At 42.2% G+C, this 18,104-nt stretch overlaps 2 protein-coding genes across 5 annotated transcripts in view; both read right to left on the bottom strand.

Moving 5' to 3' along the window:
* arid3a (AT-rich interactive domain 3A) overlaps positions 1 to 6,001 on the bottom strand; it is a 71,331-nt gene extending 65,330 nt beyond the window's left edge. For 2 of the 4 annotated variants that reach the window (XM_029695850.1, XM_029695851.1), the window contains exons 1-2: positions 5,743 to 6,001; positions 2,296 to 2,333 (exon numbers count right to left, since the gene is read on the bottom strand). The gene's annotated coding sequence lies outside the window, so the exon portion shown is untranslated. The remainder of the gene's footprint in view (positions 1 to 2,295; positions 2,334 to 5,742) is intronic. The other 2 variants (XM_029695849.1, XM_029695848.1) reach the window with 1 other exon arrangement.
* Positions 6,002 to 8,002: 2,001 nt separating this feature from the next.
* On the bottom strand, positions 8,003 to 16,174 carry r3hdm4 (R3H domain containing 4). The gene is made up of 8 exons (XM_029695847.1): positions 16,006 to 16,174; positions 14,895 to 15,052; positions 14,580 to 14,701; positions 14,324 to 14,438; positions 13,974 to 14,050; positions 13,713 to 13,798; positions 13,505 to 13,560; positions 8,003 to 10,136 (listed from the first exon to the last, which is right to left on the bottom strand). Exons 1-8 carry the CDS (start codon positions 16,044 to 16,046, stop codon positions 10,030 to 10,032), a joined length of 762 nt encoding a protein of 253 aa, XP_029551707.1. The 5' UTR covers positions 16,047 to 16,174; the 3' UTR covers positions 8,003 to 10,029.
* Positions 16,175 to 18,104: the final 1,930 nt, after the last annotated feature.

Raw genomic sequence — 18,104 nt, 5'->3', positions numbered from 1 at the left:
TTACATGTCAGCAATTGTGAAATACTGAGTTTAAATGTATTTGGCTAAGGTGCATGTAAACTTCTGACATCAACTGTATATTGAGCATTCAAGACACAATGTGCAGAAATAAAGGGAGGAGCCAGGAATATTTTCCATAATGGAAAGATCAGCTGACTCCTCGGCTTTCTAGAAAACGCCATTATCTCTAAACTACACTATTTTCAAATCATAAACTCAGCAAAAAAAGAAATGTCCCTTTTTCCAGGACCCTGTCTTTCAAAGATAATTGGTAAAAATCCAAATAACTTCACAGATCCTCATTATAAAGGGTTTAAACACTGTTTCCCATGCTTGTTCAATGAACCATAAACAATTAATGAACATGCACCTGTGGAACGGTCGATAAGACTTACAGACGGTAGGCAATTAAGGTCACAGTTATGAAAATGGAGGCCTTTCAACGGACTCTGAAAAACGTCCAAAGAAAGATGCCCAGGGTCCCTGCTCATCTGCGTGAACGTGCCTTAGGCATGCTGCAAGGAGGCATGAGGACTGCAGATGTGGCCAGGGCAATAAATTGCAATGTCCGTACAGAGGCTTGTACTCTGGAGCGGGATCGATTTGGAGGTGGAGGGTCCGTCATGGTCTGGGGCGGTGTGTCACAGTATCATCGGACTGAGCTTGTTGTCATTGCAGGCAATCTCAACGCTGTGCGTTACAGGGAAGACATCCTCCTCCCTCATGTGGTACCCTTCCTGCAGGCTCATCCTGACATGACCCTCCAGCATGACAATGCCACCAGCCATACTGCTCATTCTGTGCGTGATTTCCTGCAAGACAGGAATGTCAGTGTTCTGCCATGGCCAGTGAAGAGCCCTGATCTCAATCCCATTGAGCACATCTGACATCAGTCAGGTACGTCCTGTGCCTGCTCCCCGCACTCGCCCTGAAGTGCGTGTCACCAGTCTGGTGGCACCTGTCCTGGCTCCACGCACCAGGCCTCCAATGCGCCTTCACAGTCCAGAGCTTCCGGCGACAGTTCCCAGTCCAGAGCTTCCGGCGACAGTTCCCTGTCCCTTCCGGCGACAGTACCCAGTCCAGAGCTTCCAGCGACAGTTCCCAGTCCTGAGCTTCCGGCGACGTTTCACAGCCCGGAACCTCCAACGACGGTCCACGGTCCAGAGCCTCCAACGACGGTCCACGGTCCGGAGCCTCCAACGACGGTCCACGGTCCGGAGCCTCCTGAGACGGTCCACGGTCCGGAACCTCCTGAGACGGTCCACGGTCCAGAGCCTCCATCGACGGCCCACGGTCCGGAACCTCCAGAGACGGCCAGCGGTCCGGGGCCCCCAGAGACGGCCCGCGGTCCGGGGCCTCCAACGACGGTCCACGGTCCGGAGCCTCCTGAGACGGTCAACGATCTGGAACCTCCTGAGACGGTCCACGGTCCAGAGCCTCCATCGACGGCCCACGGTCCGGAACCTCCAGAGACGGCCAGCGGTCCGGGGCCCCCAGAGACGGCCAGCGGTCCGGAGCCTCCTGAGACGGTCAACGATCTGGAACCTCCAGCTCCATGGCCGGAGCCTTCTCCTGTGCTGGTGCCCAGTCCAGGCACAGCGTCCAGTCCAGCTCCATGGCAGGAGCTCTCCTCTGCGCCGATGCCCAGTCCAGACACGGCGTCCAGTCCCGCTCCATGGCAGGAGTCTTCTTCTGCACCGAGCTCCAGTCCAGGTACAGTGTTCAGCCTGGGTCCATGGCTGGATCCGCGGGATGAACGGGTTCTTCGGCCCGCACCAGAGCCACCACCAAAGATGGTGGATCCGAAAGCTGAGCGGGTTCTTTGCCCCGCACCAGAGCCACCCCCGATGCTGGTGGATGAGCGGGTACTTCGCCCTGCACCAGAGCCGCCACCGACACTTGACACCTCCCCTAACCCTCCCTTTTTGTTTCAGGTTTCGCGGTTGGAGTCCACACCTTTGGGGGGGGGGGGTACTGTCACGTCCTGACCATAGAAAGACTTTATTTTCTATGGTAGATTCGGTCAGGGCGTGACTAGGGGTTTGTTCTAGTTTATATTTTCTATGTAGGGTTCTAGCTTTATTTTCTATGTTGGTGATTTGTATGATTCCCAATTAGAGGCAGCTGGTTATCGTTGTCTCTAATTGGGGATCATACTTAAGTAGCATTTTTTCCACCTGTGGGTTATGGGGTATTGTTTGTTTATGTGTAGTTGCATTGTCGTCACGTTTTGTTCATTGTTTTTGTATATTGATAAGTTTCACTTTCTAATAAAAGATGTGGAACGCTACTCACGCTGCGCCTTGGTCCGTCTATTCCAACGAACGTGACAGCTGAAAATAAACGTAGTTGACAGTGAGGACATTTATTTTTTTGCTGAGTTTATAATAAATGGCACATGTAAAACCATCAGTAGCTGCTTGTTTCCTACTCACAATTTCAGTTACACTACAAAAGCGCTCCCTTGGTGAGCCCAGCTTGGACTCTGAGCACATTCCAAACATCATTTCCTGTATACAACAACAGTGGCCAGCAGTAACGTAAACTCTGCCTTAACAAGGCATGTTATTCATTAGACTGCATTTATTATGCAAAGACATTGGGGTTTTAAGACCTGAACTTGATCACCTACCATACGTTTATAATCCACAGAGGTCCAATCACTGAGCAAATCCCCATTTTCTTAAAAAGGCCTCATTGTAGGCAAATAAGGAAAATGTGCCGTTTAAGATGAGGGAGAACGATTTTGTTTTTTTCATGAGCATGGACTTATTTCTATTACAGCATAATAAATGACTCCCATTCATATTCTATTCACCCAGTTCAACGTAACATAAATAGGTTTAGGCTACTACATGATACTAGAATTTTCCCATCATGAGGTTTCTACAACCTAGTCTACAAATACAATTTTCAACATAGGTGCACACAGGTTGAGAGAAGAAATGTAGGTGACAGTGACACATGGACAGAGTGACACATTCAATACAGCCTTGCACACTCTTGCCTGCATCTAGCTGATCAAGGGTGTGATCATTAGTCCAACAGAAACGTTTTTCAACAGAATTGGCAGAATGACTTACACCTCTAATCAGGCGTAAAAACAGTTCACTTTCATAGCAGCTACGTTGTATTCCTTCTATGCGCTCTCCTCCTCTCACCTTGTCCCTTCGTTTGTGGACTTCAATGCACAACACATCAGCTGCTGCAAAATGAATTGCCTCTCTGAGCACATTAAAATTCTCTGAATCTGAATGTGACCAGGCGAAAAAACCTTTCCAAGCTGAACAATACCATAACCCCTACACACAGCCTACATCGTTGTCACTATATTAGCTAAAGTAACATCATAGTCAACAGAACTAACGTGTTAGTAAACCCACTACAATCATGCAGGAGCTTTACAGTGTATAGTCAGTAAGCAGTTTATATTGCTTCTCCTTCATTTTTGAAGAAATGAATTTGTTCAAAACTGTTCAACTCTTGTCTTTCTCTCTCTTTGAGTCAACTACTCACCACATTTTATGCACTGCAGTGCTAGCTAACTGTAGCTTATGCATCCAGTACAAAGGATAATTCTCTGATCCTTTGATTGGGTGGACAACATGTCAGTTCATGCTGCAACTTCCTCCGGAAGTTGTCATAATTACTGTGAAAGTCTATGGAAGGCATGAGCCTCCTAGGTTTTGGACTGAAGTCAATGTACCCAGAGGAGGACGGAAGCTAGCTGTCCTCCGGCTACACCATGGTGCTACCCTACAGAGTGTGGTTGAGGCTACTGTAGACCTTCATTGCAAAACAGTGTTTTAATCAATTATTTGGTGATGTGATTATATTTAGTATAGTTTTATCTAAAAAGGAGAACTTTCTAAATGTTTAAAAATATATATTTTTTATTAAATTCACTGAGGAGGATGGACCTGCCCTTGTTCCTCTGAGGAGCCTCCACTGCAATATGGACAGGTACAAAGTGATCCACTATGGTTCTATCAGGGCCGGCTCCAGTCTCTTATGGCCCCAGGCAGATATCATTAACATGGCAAAATGGGTAGAATTGCAGGAATTAAGCTGTAAAAGTTTTTTTCTCTCTCTGCCCCATGGAAAAATAAGTAGAGTTGCATGAAATGTGTCATAAAATTGCACTAAAATATAGAATAATTTGCCATGCTGTCCAAAAATTTCAAGTAGAGATACTGCCTTGGAGGCTGGGTATGATAGGGAGAGAAAAACCTGTTTTGTATTGATATTTGTCTGGTTAATATGAAATTAAGACATATTAATAACCAGTTATTCAAATCAGCTCCGTACCGCTTCGACGTGCGCCGCCCAAATGTTGTAAAATGGGCTCCATATAGCTCCGCATTGACATGATTGGTTGACGACAGGTGGGGGCGGGAGGTCCAGTACAAATACAAACTCCCTTTCTTGAAAACTTCTACACAACACCTCTGCTCAGCAAAGCCCAAGAAGTATAAATGCCCTGACTTCTGCAGAGCCCCTATCGCAGTAAACGCTGTATGGCAACTGCAGATATCAAATTGACCATGCAAAGCCTTTTACGTGACGCTCCTCCTATCCCCTTGCAACTTTTATACATCTACAAAAAGTAAATTCAAAGGCTATGCTGAAAAGGCCCAATTAGTTATGCAATCCATCTAACGTAATCCACTTGATAAATATAATAGGTATATCGTTTTTTATGTTTATAACTTTCATGAAACGAATATATGCCCACATATTGAATGATCATCATATGCGTTTCAAGAAATTAGCAACTAAAATGATGTATTTATCAGTCGAGTTGTGGCTACTCTGTAGCCTACTCAAATGACTCACTAAACAAATAGGCTACATTGTCTTAAATGTGGTGGACAACATCAACACAAAAGGCAGGTCAATTGAACGCTTGACAGTTCTATTTAATTTGACTTTAGGAAATGTAAATACCGTTTCCAGAATCTTTTGGCGACTTCCCAATTCCTACAGCCAATGTGACCAACAGGTAGCCTAACATAGCACACTAAGCTACGATACAACATATAATAGCTTTTTATATATTAGAAACTAAATGAGTGATGTACTTTACTATTTGCAAATGCAAAATCAACCCAAATTCTAAACGATCATTTCATTACTTGGCACATCGCCACATATGCGGTTGAGGCGTTGCAGAGGCTCCCCTGGTAGTGGGCTTTTTAGGACTACTACTGAGAGTGGTGTTCTTACTGGCGCTTTTACAGCTGCCAAAGCATCACCCAGGTGGACGATCCAGCCTACCTACAGAGGAGGAGCTGTGAACATCGAAAACGAGGTGCCGGATGAAGAGCTCCGTGGCCTGTCTGTCAGATGTCTCTAACTCCCTGCGTACTGTACTATCAAAGCTCCATCCGCTCAAGATTCTACCTTTCCGCACTGCCCATCATCTAAAACTGTGGAAGACCATCGACCAAGAACTGCCAGATCCTCCTACTTTTGTTTTGTTATATTGTTTTCTGCTTGTTTTGTTTTTAAAGCGACTTTGAGATTCGATGTGTAATGAAAAGTGATATATAAATAAACATATTCTTAAATATCAAAAGGGTCATGTGCACATTGGGCTGTATCCGATTAATCAAGTTGAATCAGACATGATATCGTATCCCAGGACCATATAAAACATCATTAGGCAGGATAAGACTCCTGCTTGTAAAATGAATTCCAGACCGAGCGTGCGAGTCGCAATAACAGAAAAAAAATACTTACCAAATCAGCTTCCGTTTTATTTTTGCATTCTTGGGAACCGGAAGAAATATTCCTGGTTTCCTCCTGAATCTAAGGCGTTCTGGTGGTTAACGATTGTATTTTTCATATATAGTAGTAAACTGATATCAATTGATTGTGGTATTTCTATTCCGTTGCACACATCTAATCCGATTTCAATGTATGGCTTGATTCACAGGTTACATTGTATCTTGACTAATTTAAGGCGTGCTCACGGTCGTAGAGTCAAATCATTGGTTGACAAACAGCAATCAGATGCAAATTACCTCTGAATCATTGGGGGCAAACCTATACATACAAAGGGAATGTCGGCAAATGTAAATATATGTGCAGTCAGTGTGGGGGAAAATAATGGCATTGTATTATAATAGCTTCTAAGCTTCATGTTGGTGAAATATGTATGAGATGTTGAAACGGGTGTGTTCTATACCTCGAGGAAGAGGAAACTATTTTCTCCCTAAGCACATCTCGAAGTATGAAACTTGGCAGATTGTCCCTTGACATTATACCTACCCCATTTGAGCTTTTGGCAACGTTCCCTTTGGTAGTGAGTGATCCCTTTTCACCCCACAGCAGGTGTGGGTGGTGCGAATATTCTGCTGCTGGGCTCTGCAACTGGCGGCCCATGGGCCAAAACCGGCCCCACAAGCAATTTATTTTGTTTTGCAGATTTTTTGTTGTAATATATATAAAGACTAAAATCACCAGGAATTCAGCTAAAAGTTATGTTTAATTTAGGAAATGTGTTGCCAAGTATTCCCACGAATAAAAAAAGAGATGTGATCGTGTCTCAATTTTCAAATACAATTTCTTTCTGGGCTTAGTTGTGGTCAATTCACAATGTTCAAATTATTATAATTATGTTCTGGCCCTTGGCCATCAGCTCTGACTAAAATTGGCCTGCGGCTGAATATAGTTGCATACTCTGCCCTACTGACTACTGTATGCTCATAGCACACAAAATAAGCAAACTGAATGAAGATGATGAGACCACGCGTCCTAATTATCGCTTATAAATTTCACCAACTCGTTTGCTTTTTCCCCTCATCAAAATTCCCATGTAATAAATGTTATGGTGGAATTTCCTTGGGAAATAAAATTATGTAATTATTATGACATAATTCATCATTATTAGTACCATCATTAATGCATAACAGTTATAAGCCGAAACCTTGCGTTTCTGCATCAGTTACTTGGATCAAGGGGTAGCCTATGCATTTTAATCACATAGCAAAGGTCAGCAACAATGCAGCTATATGTTATTATAAACACCAATTAATAAACAGAATCTAATTGAAGCCTAATTTCATTCTAAACAGTATCAACACTTTACCTATTACATATTTGGCTGCATTAATAAATAAAAAACACAAATCATTTATTGTAGTTTACTAGTTCCTTATAACACATTAACTGACGCATTACTAACATTAGGCTGCCATCTAGTGGATAGATGCATGAATCATGCCGGCTCTCAAAATAGAATACTCTCTACTGTATCTTGCAAACAATTTAGTTAGCTATTGCAATGATTACCATCATAAAATATTATGTTTATTTTCACACTTCAAAACAGGAGTAATTACTGCAAGTAATTGCCCAACTGTAACAGGTGTGACTGCGCACCTAGGCTCCTGGCTAAAACATACTATGTTTAAGTGAACATTTAGTTAAACATACACCCTGAGTTTGTGCTTTCTTTGTCATTATTTATAAACTTGACACAATTTAAAGATATACTGTAAAAGCCAACTTTCACGTTTGGATGTTGCAGCAGATCATTTTATTTTGACCCAAGATCTATTGACTAATTGCTCAAAGTTTTAGTTTAGTTCAGGTTTGTAATTGGTAAAAAAAAGTTTAGTCTTTCACATTGTGGTACCCAACTCAGAGAAATGTTTTGTCAGAGGTATTGCATTCTTGTGGCATATTATGTGGACATTTCCTCACATTTGAAGCCCAATTACATTCCACATATCCTGTTATGTAATACATTCTTTAAAGATCCTGTGCAATCACTTTTTTTTATTACATATTAAGTGTCCATCAAGCAGTAACATTAATGTAAAAATTGTCAGGGAGTGACACTGCGTCATCATACTGCTCCATTATTGCGACTACCATTTGTCCATTTAACGTTCCAAATGCAAAATTAAGGGATATATTAAGGGATATACATTTTAAGATGTTCATGAAATACTGTCTGAATCGATGATTAAATAATCAAGTAATTTAAGAGTCATTGAACACTTGAGTTAACATTTATTAAAATGTGTCTATTCAGACATGGTTTTCGGCACTTTCAGTAAGGATTACACAACCAACTACCTAGACAATAGGAGAAACGTTTACAAACTAAACTACTATATTATCATTTGTTGACTGATATAATTATGTACTGACATTACTTAAGATATACACTCTTGCATCAAACAATCATTGAAGGAAACATCCATTCATATCACTGGAAAAAGCTTTAAGTTAAGAGAATACTAAGCAGAAACAGAACTTTTCCTATCCTGTTGTTGGCACACATTGAACATGAGTTCAATTAATTAATGTTGGAGCTTAATATTTACAGCACTACTAGTAATAAACAAGCAACAAAGTTGACAAAAAAATTGCACCACTACATACAGTAGAGGGTTGTTGGTTGTAATATTCAAAAGAAGTTAAGCTTCTCGTATGCATACGTTACTTGTGAAATCACATTCATAGAGAGTGGTTGAAAGCCTGAGAAACTAAATGTACGGGCACAACAAACTTTGGTTATCGACACAGATGCACCGGCAGGTCAAGTTTCTTCATACCATTTTTGATAGTATAAATAATGTTATGGATATTTTAAATAACCTGGATGGATGCTTTCAAAAAGTCATTAGTATAAATGTATAAATACATACACAAATACATAGAAATAGGGTTGCCAAAATTCCTGGAACTTTCAATAAATTCTCTGTTTTTCCCAAAATCCCAGTTGGAGGATTCCCAGAATCAGGAGGGAATAAGCAGGAAATCCGAATCCATTCAGCCAGGATTTCTGGAAAAGCAGGGAATTTATTGAAAGTTCCAGGAATGCATTCGTAAGGCAAAAGTGCTAGTCCAGGGGTGGTTTATGATAGAAAAGAGTGCCTGAAAGGCAAAGCACAGAGCAGGTTGCAGTCTGAGCCTGCAGCCTCCAGTAAGAAGGTTGTGTTATATTAACTCATTAGTACTGCACATTATCAGTACAGTACATTTGATTAAACATTCCAAACCAAATAGCTATTGAAAAAGTCTATGAAGAAGCTGTATATACATTTTTTTGAAGTTGACCTGTTTCATTGTCAGATGGTAAACTTACATAATTTGCTAAATAATGTAAAGAATAGGAGAATAACAATATACCTTCATTCAGTACAGTAGAACACAAGGTCTATGCATGCAAGTATAAAAAGCTGCCAAATGGTGTACATCTTTGACAAAACAATTGAAAAGTTTTCTCCCCCAAATAAAACACAATCATGCAAAGTCAAATCGGAAAGTGCCCGATATCTTTGTGGATAGACTTATATTTTTGCAAGAATGTGAATATTGTGCCAAGAGAGTTTGCAAGTTTTTTTTTTTTTTACCAGTACAAGTAACAAAAACCATAGATATACCTCTAAAGCCGTATACATTGATAAATGATCATAGTGATGAGTTCTGTGCTATAGAATAGTTCCCGATCACGCTATTTCTGCACTCTCAAGTTGCATGAAAAGGTCCAAGGGTTTTAAGCCTGGTCCACTAACCACTAAAGCGGGGTTTTTTTCAATTCAAAGTGGCTAATTAAATAATCAGTACAAATACAGTAGGTGAACTGCATACTCCCTCTCTTGCCCAGTTTTATTCTGATCTCTGCCCCCTTACCCTGGTGGCCATCAATTTTAAGTTGACAGATAGATGAAAATTGGATTGGATAGTTAAGAGCAATATGACATCCACAAAGCACTTGAGTGGACTAGGTAGTCAACACAACTTACTTAAATGTGGACATCCATATTAGCAACACTGCTGATTTTCATTCCAACAAATCATGGACGGATTCAGATTTTTGACACCAGTTGAGTGGAATCTCTGGCTAATCAGTGACATCAAACCAGCAGTACTCTGGACTTCCAGGATCGGATTTGAGTACTCCTATATACACACACTAACTTATGCCTATCTGTACCTTTCAAGTCTGCACTTATGGGGCTAGGGAGTGAAATGGAACCAGGCCCATCTGTCCAGCGGTGTGACCGTCTCTCAGCTCATGTGCTCCAGGTAGGCAGAGAGCATGGGGCTGGGAGGCTGGAACAAGCCCTCCTGTTTGTTCATGACATCAGTCTGACGAGCACCGTTACAGTCTGAGCCTGCAACACAAAGACAACATAAAACGTCTCTCAATACATACCTCATTATAGAGTACCACAGTATGAGTCATAATACCCATAAAACCTAGAGGTCAAACAGGGAAATGGTTCCAATTGTTTTTACACCATTAATATTTCCTGTAGGGAATTTTAGAAACACTTATAATAAGGGCTGTGTACTGTGTAGGCTTACCCTGGCGTGACGTTTTGATAACCGTGTAAATCTCTCTAGGACAAGGTTTTATGGGTATTATGACACCTCCACTGTGGGGCTCTATTTTCATGTTACTAACCACATTTCCATCCACAGTTTTTATACGAGTAAAGTCATACAGTACATTTTAAAAAATTACGACAGCTGTTGGTACAATTTCATAAATGTCGACAATTTGTTTGTTCAATATGGTGGGATCTTTTGTGTCTGTAAAATGAATTATGCTACAAATTTCAGTGGAAACAATTTCTTGGGCAATTGTTGATAGAATAACCACCATGTCGAGGTAAATTTGCAGTCACGCTATGCTATGTTGTGTGGTCTTCCAACTACAACTTGACAAAGCATGCACATTAGGCTACAGATGAAATAGATTGAAATTAACTTCACAAGGTGGTGAAAGTGCACATGATGAGCTTGTTGCTTCTTTCCCATAAATATTGAGGGGTTTTATTTGTATGCTAGTGACATTATGATCGGTGCTTAGTTGCAAATTAACAAATAAAAATGATCTTGCTCTTATCCATCTCATCATATAACGTAATATGTCCATTATATCAGCGAACTATTGTCTAAAGAGCATGGGCAAAAAACAAAAGTGGGCAAGTTTGCCATTTATCGCAACAGTGTGTGTAAAAAAACATCGATAGAATGGAAAATGCAATGGAAATTGAGCTTATGTTTGTTTATTCGGTACATGAGAACTTTAGTGCAAAAGTTTTTTTTTATGTGCACTACGTCAACACACACAGCCTTTAAACTACAACAAGTCAGTTTGATGGAAACAAACCTCTGGTGGTAAAAGGTACATCTTTTTTTAAATATCCGCACTCAAAATATTGAAGAAATATGCTATTTTCCACAAACGTAGGTTAGGTGCCAGTGTCACTTTAAAAGTCATAAATAACTATACAAATCACATACAGTGGGGGAAAAAAGGATTTGATTCCCTGCTGATTTTGTACATTTGCCCACTGACAAAGAAATGATCAGTCTATCATTTTAATGGTAGGTTTATTTGAACAGTGAGAGACAGAATAACAACAAAAAAATCCAGAAAAACGCATGTCAAAAACGTTATAAATTGATTTGCATTTAATTGAGGGAAATAAGTATTTGACCCCCTCTCAATCAGAAAGATTTCTGGCTCCCAGGTGTCTTTTATACAGGTAACGAGCTGAGATTAGGAGCACACTCTTAAAGGGAGTGCTCATAATCTCAGTTTGTTACCTGTATAAAAGACACCTGTCCACAGAAGCAATCAATCAATCAGATTCCAAACTCTCCATGGCCAAGACCAAAGAGCTCTCCAAGGATATCATGGACAAGATTGTAGACCTACACAAGGCTGGAATGGGCTACAAGACCATCACCAAGCAGCTTGGTGAGAAGGTGACAACAGTTGGTGCGATTATTCGCAAATGGAAGAAACACAAAAGAACTGTCAATCTCCCTCGGCCTGGGGCTCCATGCAAGATCTCACCTCGTGGAGTTACAATGATCATGAGAACAGTGAGGAATCAGCCCAGAACTACACAGGAGGATCTTGTCAATGATCTCAAGGCAGCTGGGACCATAGTCACCAAGAAAACAATTGGTAACACACTACGCCGTGAAGGACTGAAATCCTGCAGCGCCCGCAAGGTCCCCCTGCTCAAGAAAGCACATATACATGCCCGTCTGAAGTTTGCCAATGAACATCTGAATGATTCAGAGGACAACTGGGTGAAAGTGTTGTGGTCAGATGAGACCAAAATGGAGCTCTTTGGCATCAACTCAACTCGCCGTGTTTGGAGGAGGAGGAATGCTGCCTATGACCCCAAGAACACCATCCCCAACGTCAAACATGGAGGTGGAAACATTATGCTTTGGGGGTGTTTTTCTGCTAAGGGGACAGGACAACTTCACCGCATCAAAGGGACGATGGACGGGGCCATGTACCGTCAAATCTTGGGTGAGAACCTCCTTCCCTCAGCCAGGGCAATGAAAATGGGTCGTAGATGGGTATTCCAGCATGATAATGACCCAAAACACACGGCCAAGGCAACAAAGGAGTGGCTCAAGAAGAAGCACATTAAGGTCCTGGAGTGACCTAGCCAGTCTCCAGACCTTAATCCCATAGAAAATCTGTGGAGGGAGCTGAAGGTTCGAGTTGCCAAACGTCAGCCTCAACCTTAATGACTTGGAGAAGATCTGCAAAGAGGAGTGGGACAAAATCCCTCCTGAGATGTGTGCAAACCTGGTGGCCAACTACAAGAAACGTCTGACCTCTGATTGCCAACAAGGGTTTTGCCACCAAGTACTAAGTCATGTTTTGCAGAGGGATCAAATACTTATTTCCCTCATTAAAATGCAAATCATTTTATAACATTTTTGACATGCGTTTTTCTGGATTTTTTGTTGTTGTTATTCTGTCTCTCACTGTTCAAATAAACCTACCATTACAATTATAGACTGATCATTTCTTTGTCAGTGGGCAAACGTACAAAATCAGCAGGGGATCAAATACTTTTTTCCCCTCACTGTATTGCGGCCTCCTGAGTGGCACAGCGGTCTATGGCACTGCATTGCAGTGCTTGAGGCATCACTACAAACCGGGTTCGACCCCAGGCTGTGTCGCAGCCAGCCGTGACCGGGAATACCATGAGGCGGCGCACAATTGGCCCAGCATCATCAGGGTTAGGGGAGGGTTTGGCCTGCCAGGATCTCCTTGTCCCATCACGCTCTAGCGACTCCCTGTGGCGGGCCGGGCGCCTGCAAGCTGACTTTGGGCGCCTGCAAGCTGACTTTGGGCGCCTGCAAGCTGACTTTGGGCGCCTGCAAGCTGACTTTGGGCGCCTGCAAGCTGACTTTGGGCGCCTGCAAGCTGACTTTGGGCGCCTGCAAGCTGACTTTGGGCCCCAGCTGTACGGTGTTTCCGCCGACACATTGGTGCAGATGGCTTCCGGGTTAAGAGAGCAGTGTGTCAAGAAGCAGTGCGGCTTGACAGGGTACGTGTTTCGGAGGACACACGGGTCTCGACCTTCGCCTCTCCCGAGTCCGTTGGGAAGTTGCAGCGACGGGACAAGACTGTAACTACCAATTGAATATCATGAAATTGGGGAGAAAAAAAGTATTAAAAAAATAAACATATCATGGTCATTCTACTACTCACTTGCTGAAACAAGGTCCATGTACTGGCAGACGGCATGAAGCAGTAGCCTCTCAAAGCTTATAAACAGAACACAAAATCAGTAACATCCAATTAATTCATAATTGGTTTCTATACAAGTCCACATGTTAGCCCAGAAGAGCTTCTCAAATGTTTAAAGAACACTTCTGATAATTATGTTTGGGGAACATTTTCAGAGGGAAAAAAGTACCTGCTTCCAAGGTTGGTGGTGTAAACAGAGTGAGGCTGAGCACCAAAGAAACTGAGAAGGTTCTCTTCAAGTACCTCAAGTGTCCCCTAAACCAATCAGAGGGGAGAATGGCAATGAGACAGAGAGAAGTTAGTGTGTAATTAAGTATTGATGAGGACAGGTGTCACTAGCACAGATAACAGTGTCTTTACTTTAGGTTAAACCATGATATGGTTGACAAGCATTTCTGAAAATCTCATAATGATGAATGTTGATGCTTACAATGGGAATTTGTTTGCGTTTCAGCGTAGCACGCAGCCTTCGATCAATCCTCTGGAAGTAGTCTTGAGCAGTGAAGGCTGGATTCATGGCAGAGTAGAAAAATGTGATCAGTTCATATCAAATATCCCCAAATCCTGACAATGAGCATGTTTAAACCAATGATGCACTCATTTTCATCATTTACACATTTTATTTCCTGGCAAACATCGTTGTTCACTGACCTGTAGTGATAAAACACATCAACCGAAACATACGCTTGGGAATTAACTTTTAACAGCATAACGCTTCAAGCTTTGTATATAGGGCAGTGCATGTTGGGTGTGTGGCAGGCATTGATCCTGGTCTCTCACCCTCTCTTTGGTCCTTGGGGAGCTTGTTGGAGTTGCTCCTCTTGGCCTCCTCTTCCAGAAGGGCCAGAAGCTTCTCCTGCTCCTCTCCAGAGCGATTCATGAAGTCATTCCATTGCTGGGAGACAGACATGGGGACAATGAACTACAGCTTAGGGGAAAACATTTAGTTAGGGGTAGTAGTGGTAAAACGTTCAGCGAGTCTCACTTGCAACAAGCGAGGCCTGATTGAAGATAGTTGGGACCAGTAGAATCCTACCTCCACGTAGTTGCCATTAGTGCAGGCCTCAGTAAAGATGGAAGGGAGGGCAGGGTCACTGCATACCTCTGCCTCGTCTTTGGAGCACTCATCTTTTTCAAGTAGATTGGCAAGGTAGCGACCTTTTTTGGGGGGAGATAAAAAACGAATAGGCAGCATCGCTAAATCATGTTGATAAAATACTGTTTGGCTAATGGCTATAACTATTGAACACGTTCAGACCAGCTGCTATCAAGCTAGTGGATATTAAGAATATGTGCTGTCTTCCATCTACAGCAGAGTGAAATATTCCCACTGACAGACATGAGAACTTACTGTTCTCCTGCCGCCTTTGGCTCTTTTTGCCTTTGGCTCTTGGTGTGAGGTCAGAGTTGCGTACGGCCTGGTTGATGAAGAACTGTTTCTTCTTGGTTGGAGACACACGTTTGGCTGGGGAGTTGGGCAGAGAGGTGCATTTGCGCTCCTCTATCAGGCTGGGAGAAATAGAGAGCAAGAAATATGAGGTCTCAATTAGTGTGTTGACTTATGTGTTCGGAAGGTGACCTCTTCACAAAATATGTATTTGTTCATGTGTGGCTAGTAGCTAATATTGAATGGCCTTACTAATAGAATAATCTCGCTACCGCTATACTGACCACAGAATAGTAGGCTAGATGCAGGTTACATGACACCACACCTTAAAAAGTGGGTCAGTGCGTTGAGATTTCAAAGCCACGCCCCATTAAGATTCTCGAGCTCTGAATGGTCGATTTTCACTGTTACCACTTTTAGACCAGAGGGCAACGTTGTAGTTATTAACGTCCTATCATAGTCATTGCATCATACTGACAGAAGCGCACAAACCAACAAATTGCTCATTCAAATGAGGTTGCTTGATGAAGTACATTGTTGGTTACATTAGTAACAGCTATAGCTAGGTGTGTGTAGAAGAGGTCTCGTCAGAGAATATAACGATTGGCGACAAATATTTTTTGCATGAGTAGAACGAGAGCAGCAGAGGTGTAACAAACGACTCAAGCAACAAATAAATCCTGCTAACCAGTTTTACATCTTACTAACTAGGGTCAGCCACTTGAAATGGCGTAAATGTAACATCTACACAAGCCAGTTGTGATAAACTTAGTTCACCTTCATCAACGGAAGCCGGCAAACCCACACACATATTTTCGATATGTACCACCACCAGCTGGCAAGCCTAGCTTGCTAACATAAGCTACCCATAGTGTAGCGTTAAGCCTAAGCATATTAATATAGCATTCAGTTACACAAATGTGCCTGATATCTAAACGGGCAAAATCTACGATACAGACTAAGTTAGCTATCAAATATTCAATGTTTTGAAAACAATTACTAAAATGTGCTTGTCGATTGCTGCTAGCTAACGTAAGCTCTCAAGTTCCCACTTTAGTTAGACTTTTTCACTCACATAATATCCTGTTCCTCATTATTATTTGTCAAAACAACCATCTTACGCAAAGAACAACAAACGAGGGGTGAGAACAAAAACAGTAGTTACGATACACACAGAACTAGCGTAGGCGTTCAGTTAGCCACTTGCTAGCTCGGCGCTGTCAGAGAAGGTATGACAACAGGAACGCTTATCCCCGCCCCAAAACCGAAAACGAGGCACGAGCTCTAGGTCATTAGAATCTTGATCGTCCACATCAAACCAAGTTTTGACGTTTGCTACAAAATAACTATTTTTCTCGCCTTAACGTTTCTTTTTTATTACATAAATACATGCAGGCTCATTTTCAATAACATCTGAACATGTCTCGTAAAGTTCAGGTTGTAGACGTTTCCATAACAGCAATGTTTAACTGTGCCCTTCCAGAGGCAAGAGAGACAATTTACAAGCCAGAGTCCCAGACAGTCCCATCCGGCTAGACATAGTCAGTAGCCTACTGTTTTTTCTAGGTGTTCCTTGTTTGGGGATAGAATTGGGAAAAGGCTACTTTTATCTTTTGGATATCTTTCTCAGGTATGTCCTGGTGTTTTCCTTTGTAGATGAATACCAACACTAGTATCAAATGTTTTAGAAAAGCAGCTTTTGCTTACATAATATTAGAGCATCATGTTTACAGTGTGAACTTTTATTTAAGACCAAATTGTAGACAAGTAGACATAGGAATGGGCCGGAGGAACAAGCCAAGGGCAACAAGACCAGAAATAGGTGATAAACGGGTAACACCTGACCCTTGATGATCCAATGGTTGTGGGAGCAGTGAAATGTGTACTACCCAGGAAGACTGCCTTAAAGTTAATTAAGGCTTGTGAAGTAACCACAAACATCAGAAGTCCTGTCTCCAATACGTATGAGAGATTAGACAATAGAGTGGTGAAAATCTGTGTCAATCTATGGCCTGACTTGGCTTCAGCCAAAGAGCCTGTAGAGGAAAGCAGTGGTTCGCTGGATGAAGAGGAACCTGGGACCAGCACAGATACAAGGACCTTCAATACATCAAAGTCTGGTGAGCAGCGTCCGAGAGACCAAGAAAGGAGACCCCACGTTAGACAAGAATTGGACAGGGCTATAGCAAGCCATCTAGCGAAGCCTATTTTACTACCACCCATAAGTAAACTATCCCCTACAACACGACTAGCACATGCAGAGTGCTTGGGAATGCCAGTGTCACACACATCTCTGCCACAGATATGCGTATCAGACCAAGATGCCTTGGTCAAATCCTCCAAGGGGACAAAAGCGTTTGAGAATAAGGCACGATTTCCCATGATCTTATTGCAGAAGACCAGCACTTTTATGGACAGCACCATTATCTCCCAATGTGTAAGGATCAGCTGCATTTTCACCACCTTTCAAGTATTACACAATTATTTAATTGGTAAACAGAGCATCAAACCTTGTCAAAATACACTATAAATGTACCTTATAATTTATTCCACAAATGATCTAAGGGAAATAAAAAAGTAATCCATTGTGTATCAAATACTGAATGAGCAATTACATCCACCATTGAAGCAGTTACATCTAAATCTTCATATTGTCTCTATTCAGAGGTCTGCCCAGGTTCACCTCCCTGAGATCTGTGTCCAGTATAGAAGGCCTGCTTCAGAGAGTTGCAGAGCGAGTGGGAAGGAGAGAGAGAAAGAGGGATGAGACATGGGGACTGACCGATCCTGATCATCTTCTCTTGGCTGGTGTGCTGCGAAACCTGAGAGAGAAGAGGCTCCAGCACCAGGGAGACTATAGCTCAGAGTACTGTGCCATCAATAGTGCTTACAATGGGAAGGTTATCCTTTAACAATTTTACATTTTAGTCATTTAGCAGACACTTATCCAGAGCGACTTACAGGAGCAATTAGGGTTAAGTGCCTTGCTCAAGGGCACATCAGATTTTTCACCTTTCTGGTTCTTGGCCCAACGCTCTTAGCCTACTAGCCGTCCCAACAATGAGCACAGAGACCCGTCATAATTCATGATCATTGTTGTTCTATTGTGGCAATTGATTGAGATGAAGCCCCTTTTAATGGCTAACTAATGTATTTGATGTCCAGAGGTCAAGC

Source organism: Salmo trutta, chromosome 17 (genome assembly GCF_901001165.1).
Source record: "Salmo trutta chromosome 17, fSalTru1.1, whole genome shotgun sequence".
Classification (NCBI taxonomy): domain Eukaryota; kingdom Metazoa; phylum Chordata; class Actinopteri; order Salmoniformes; family Salmonidae; genus Salmo; species Salmo trutta.
Note: the sequence above shows the minus strand (reverse complement) of the source record. Positions and strands in the feature narration are given on the sequence as shown.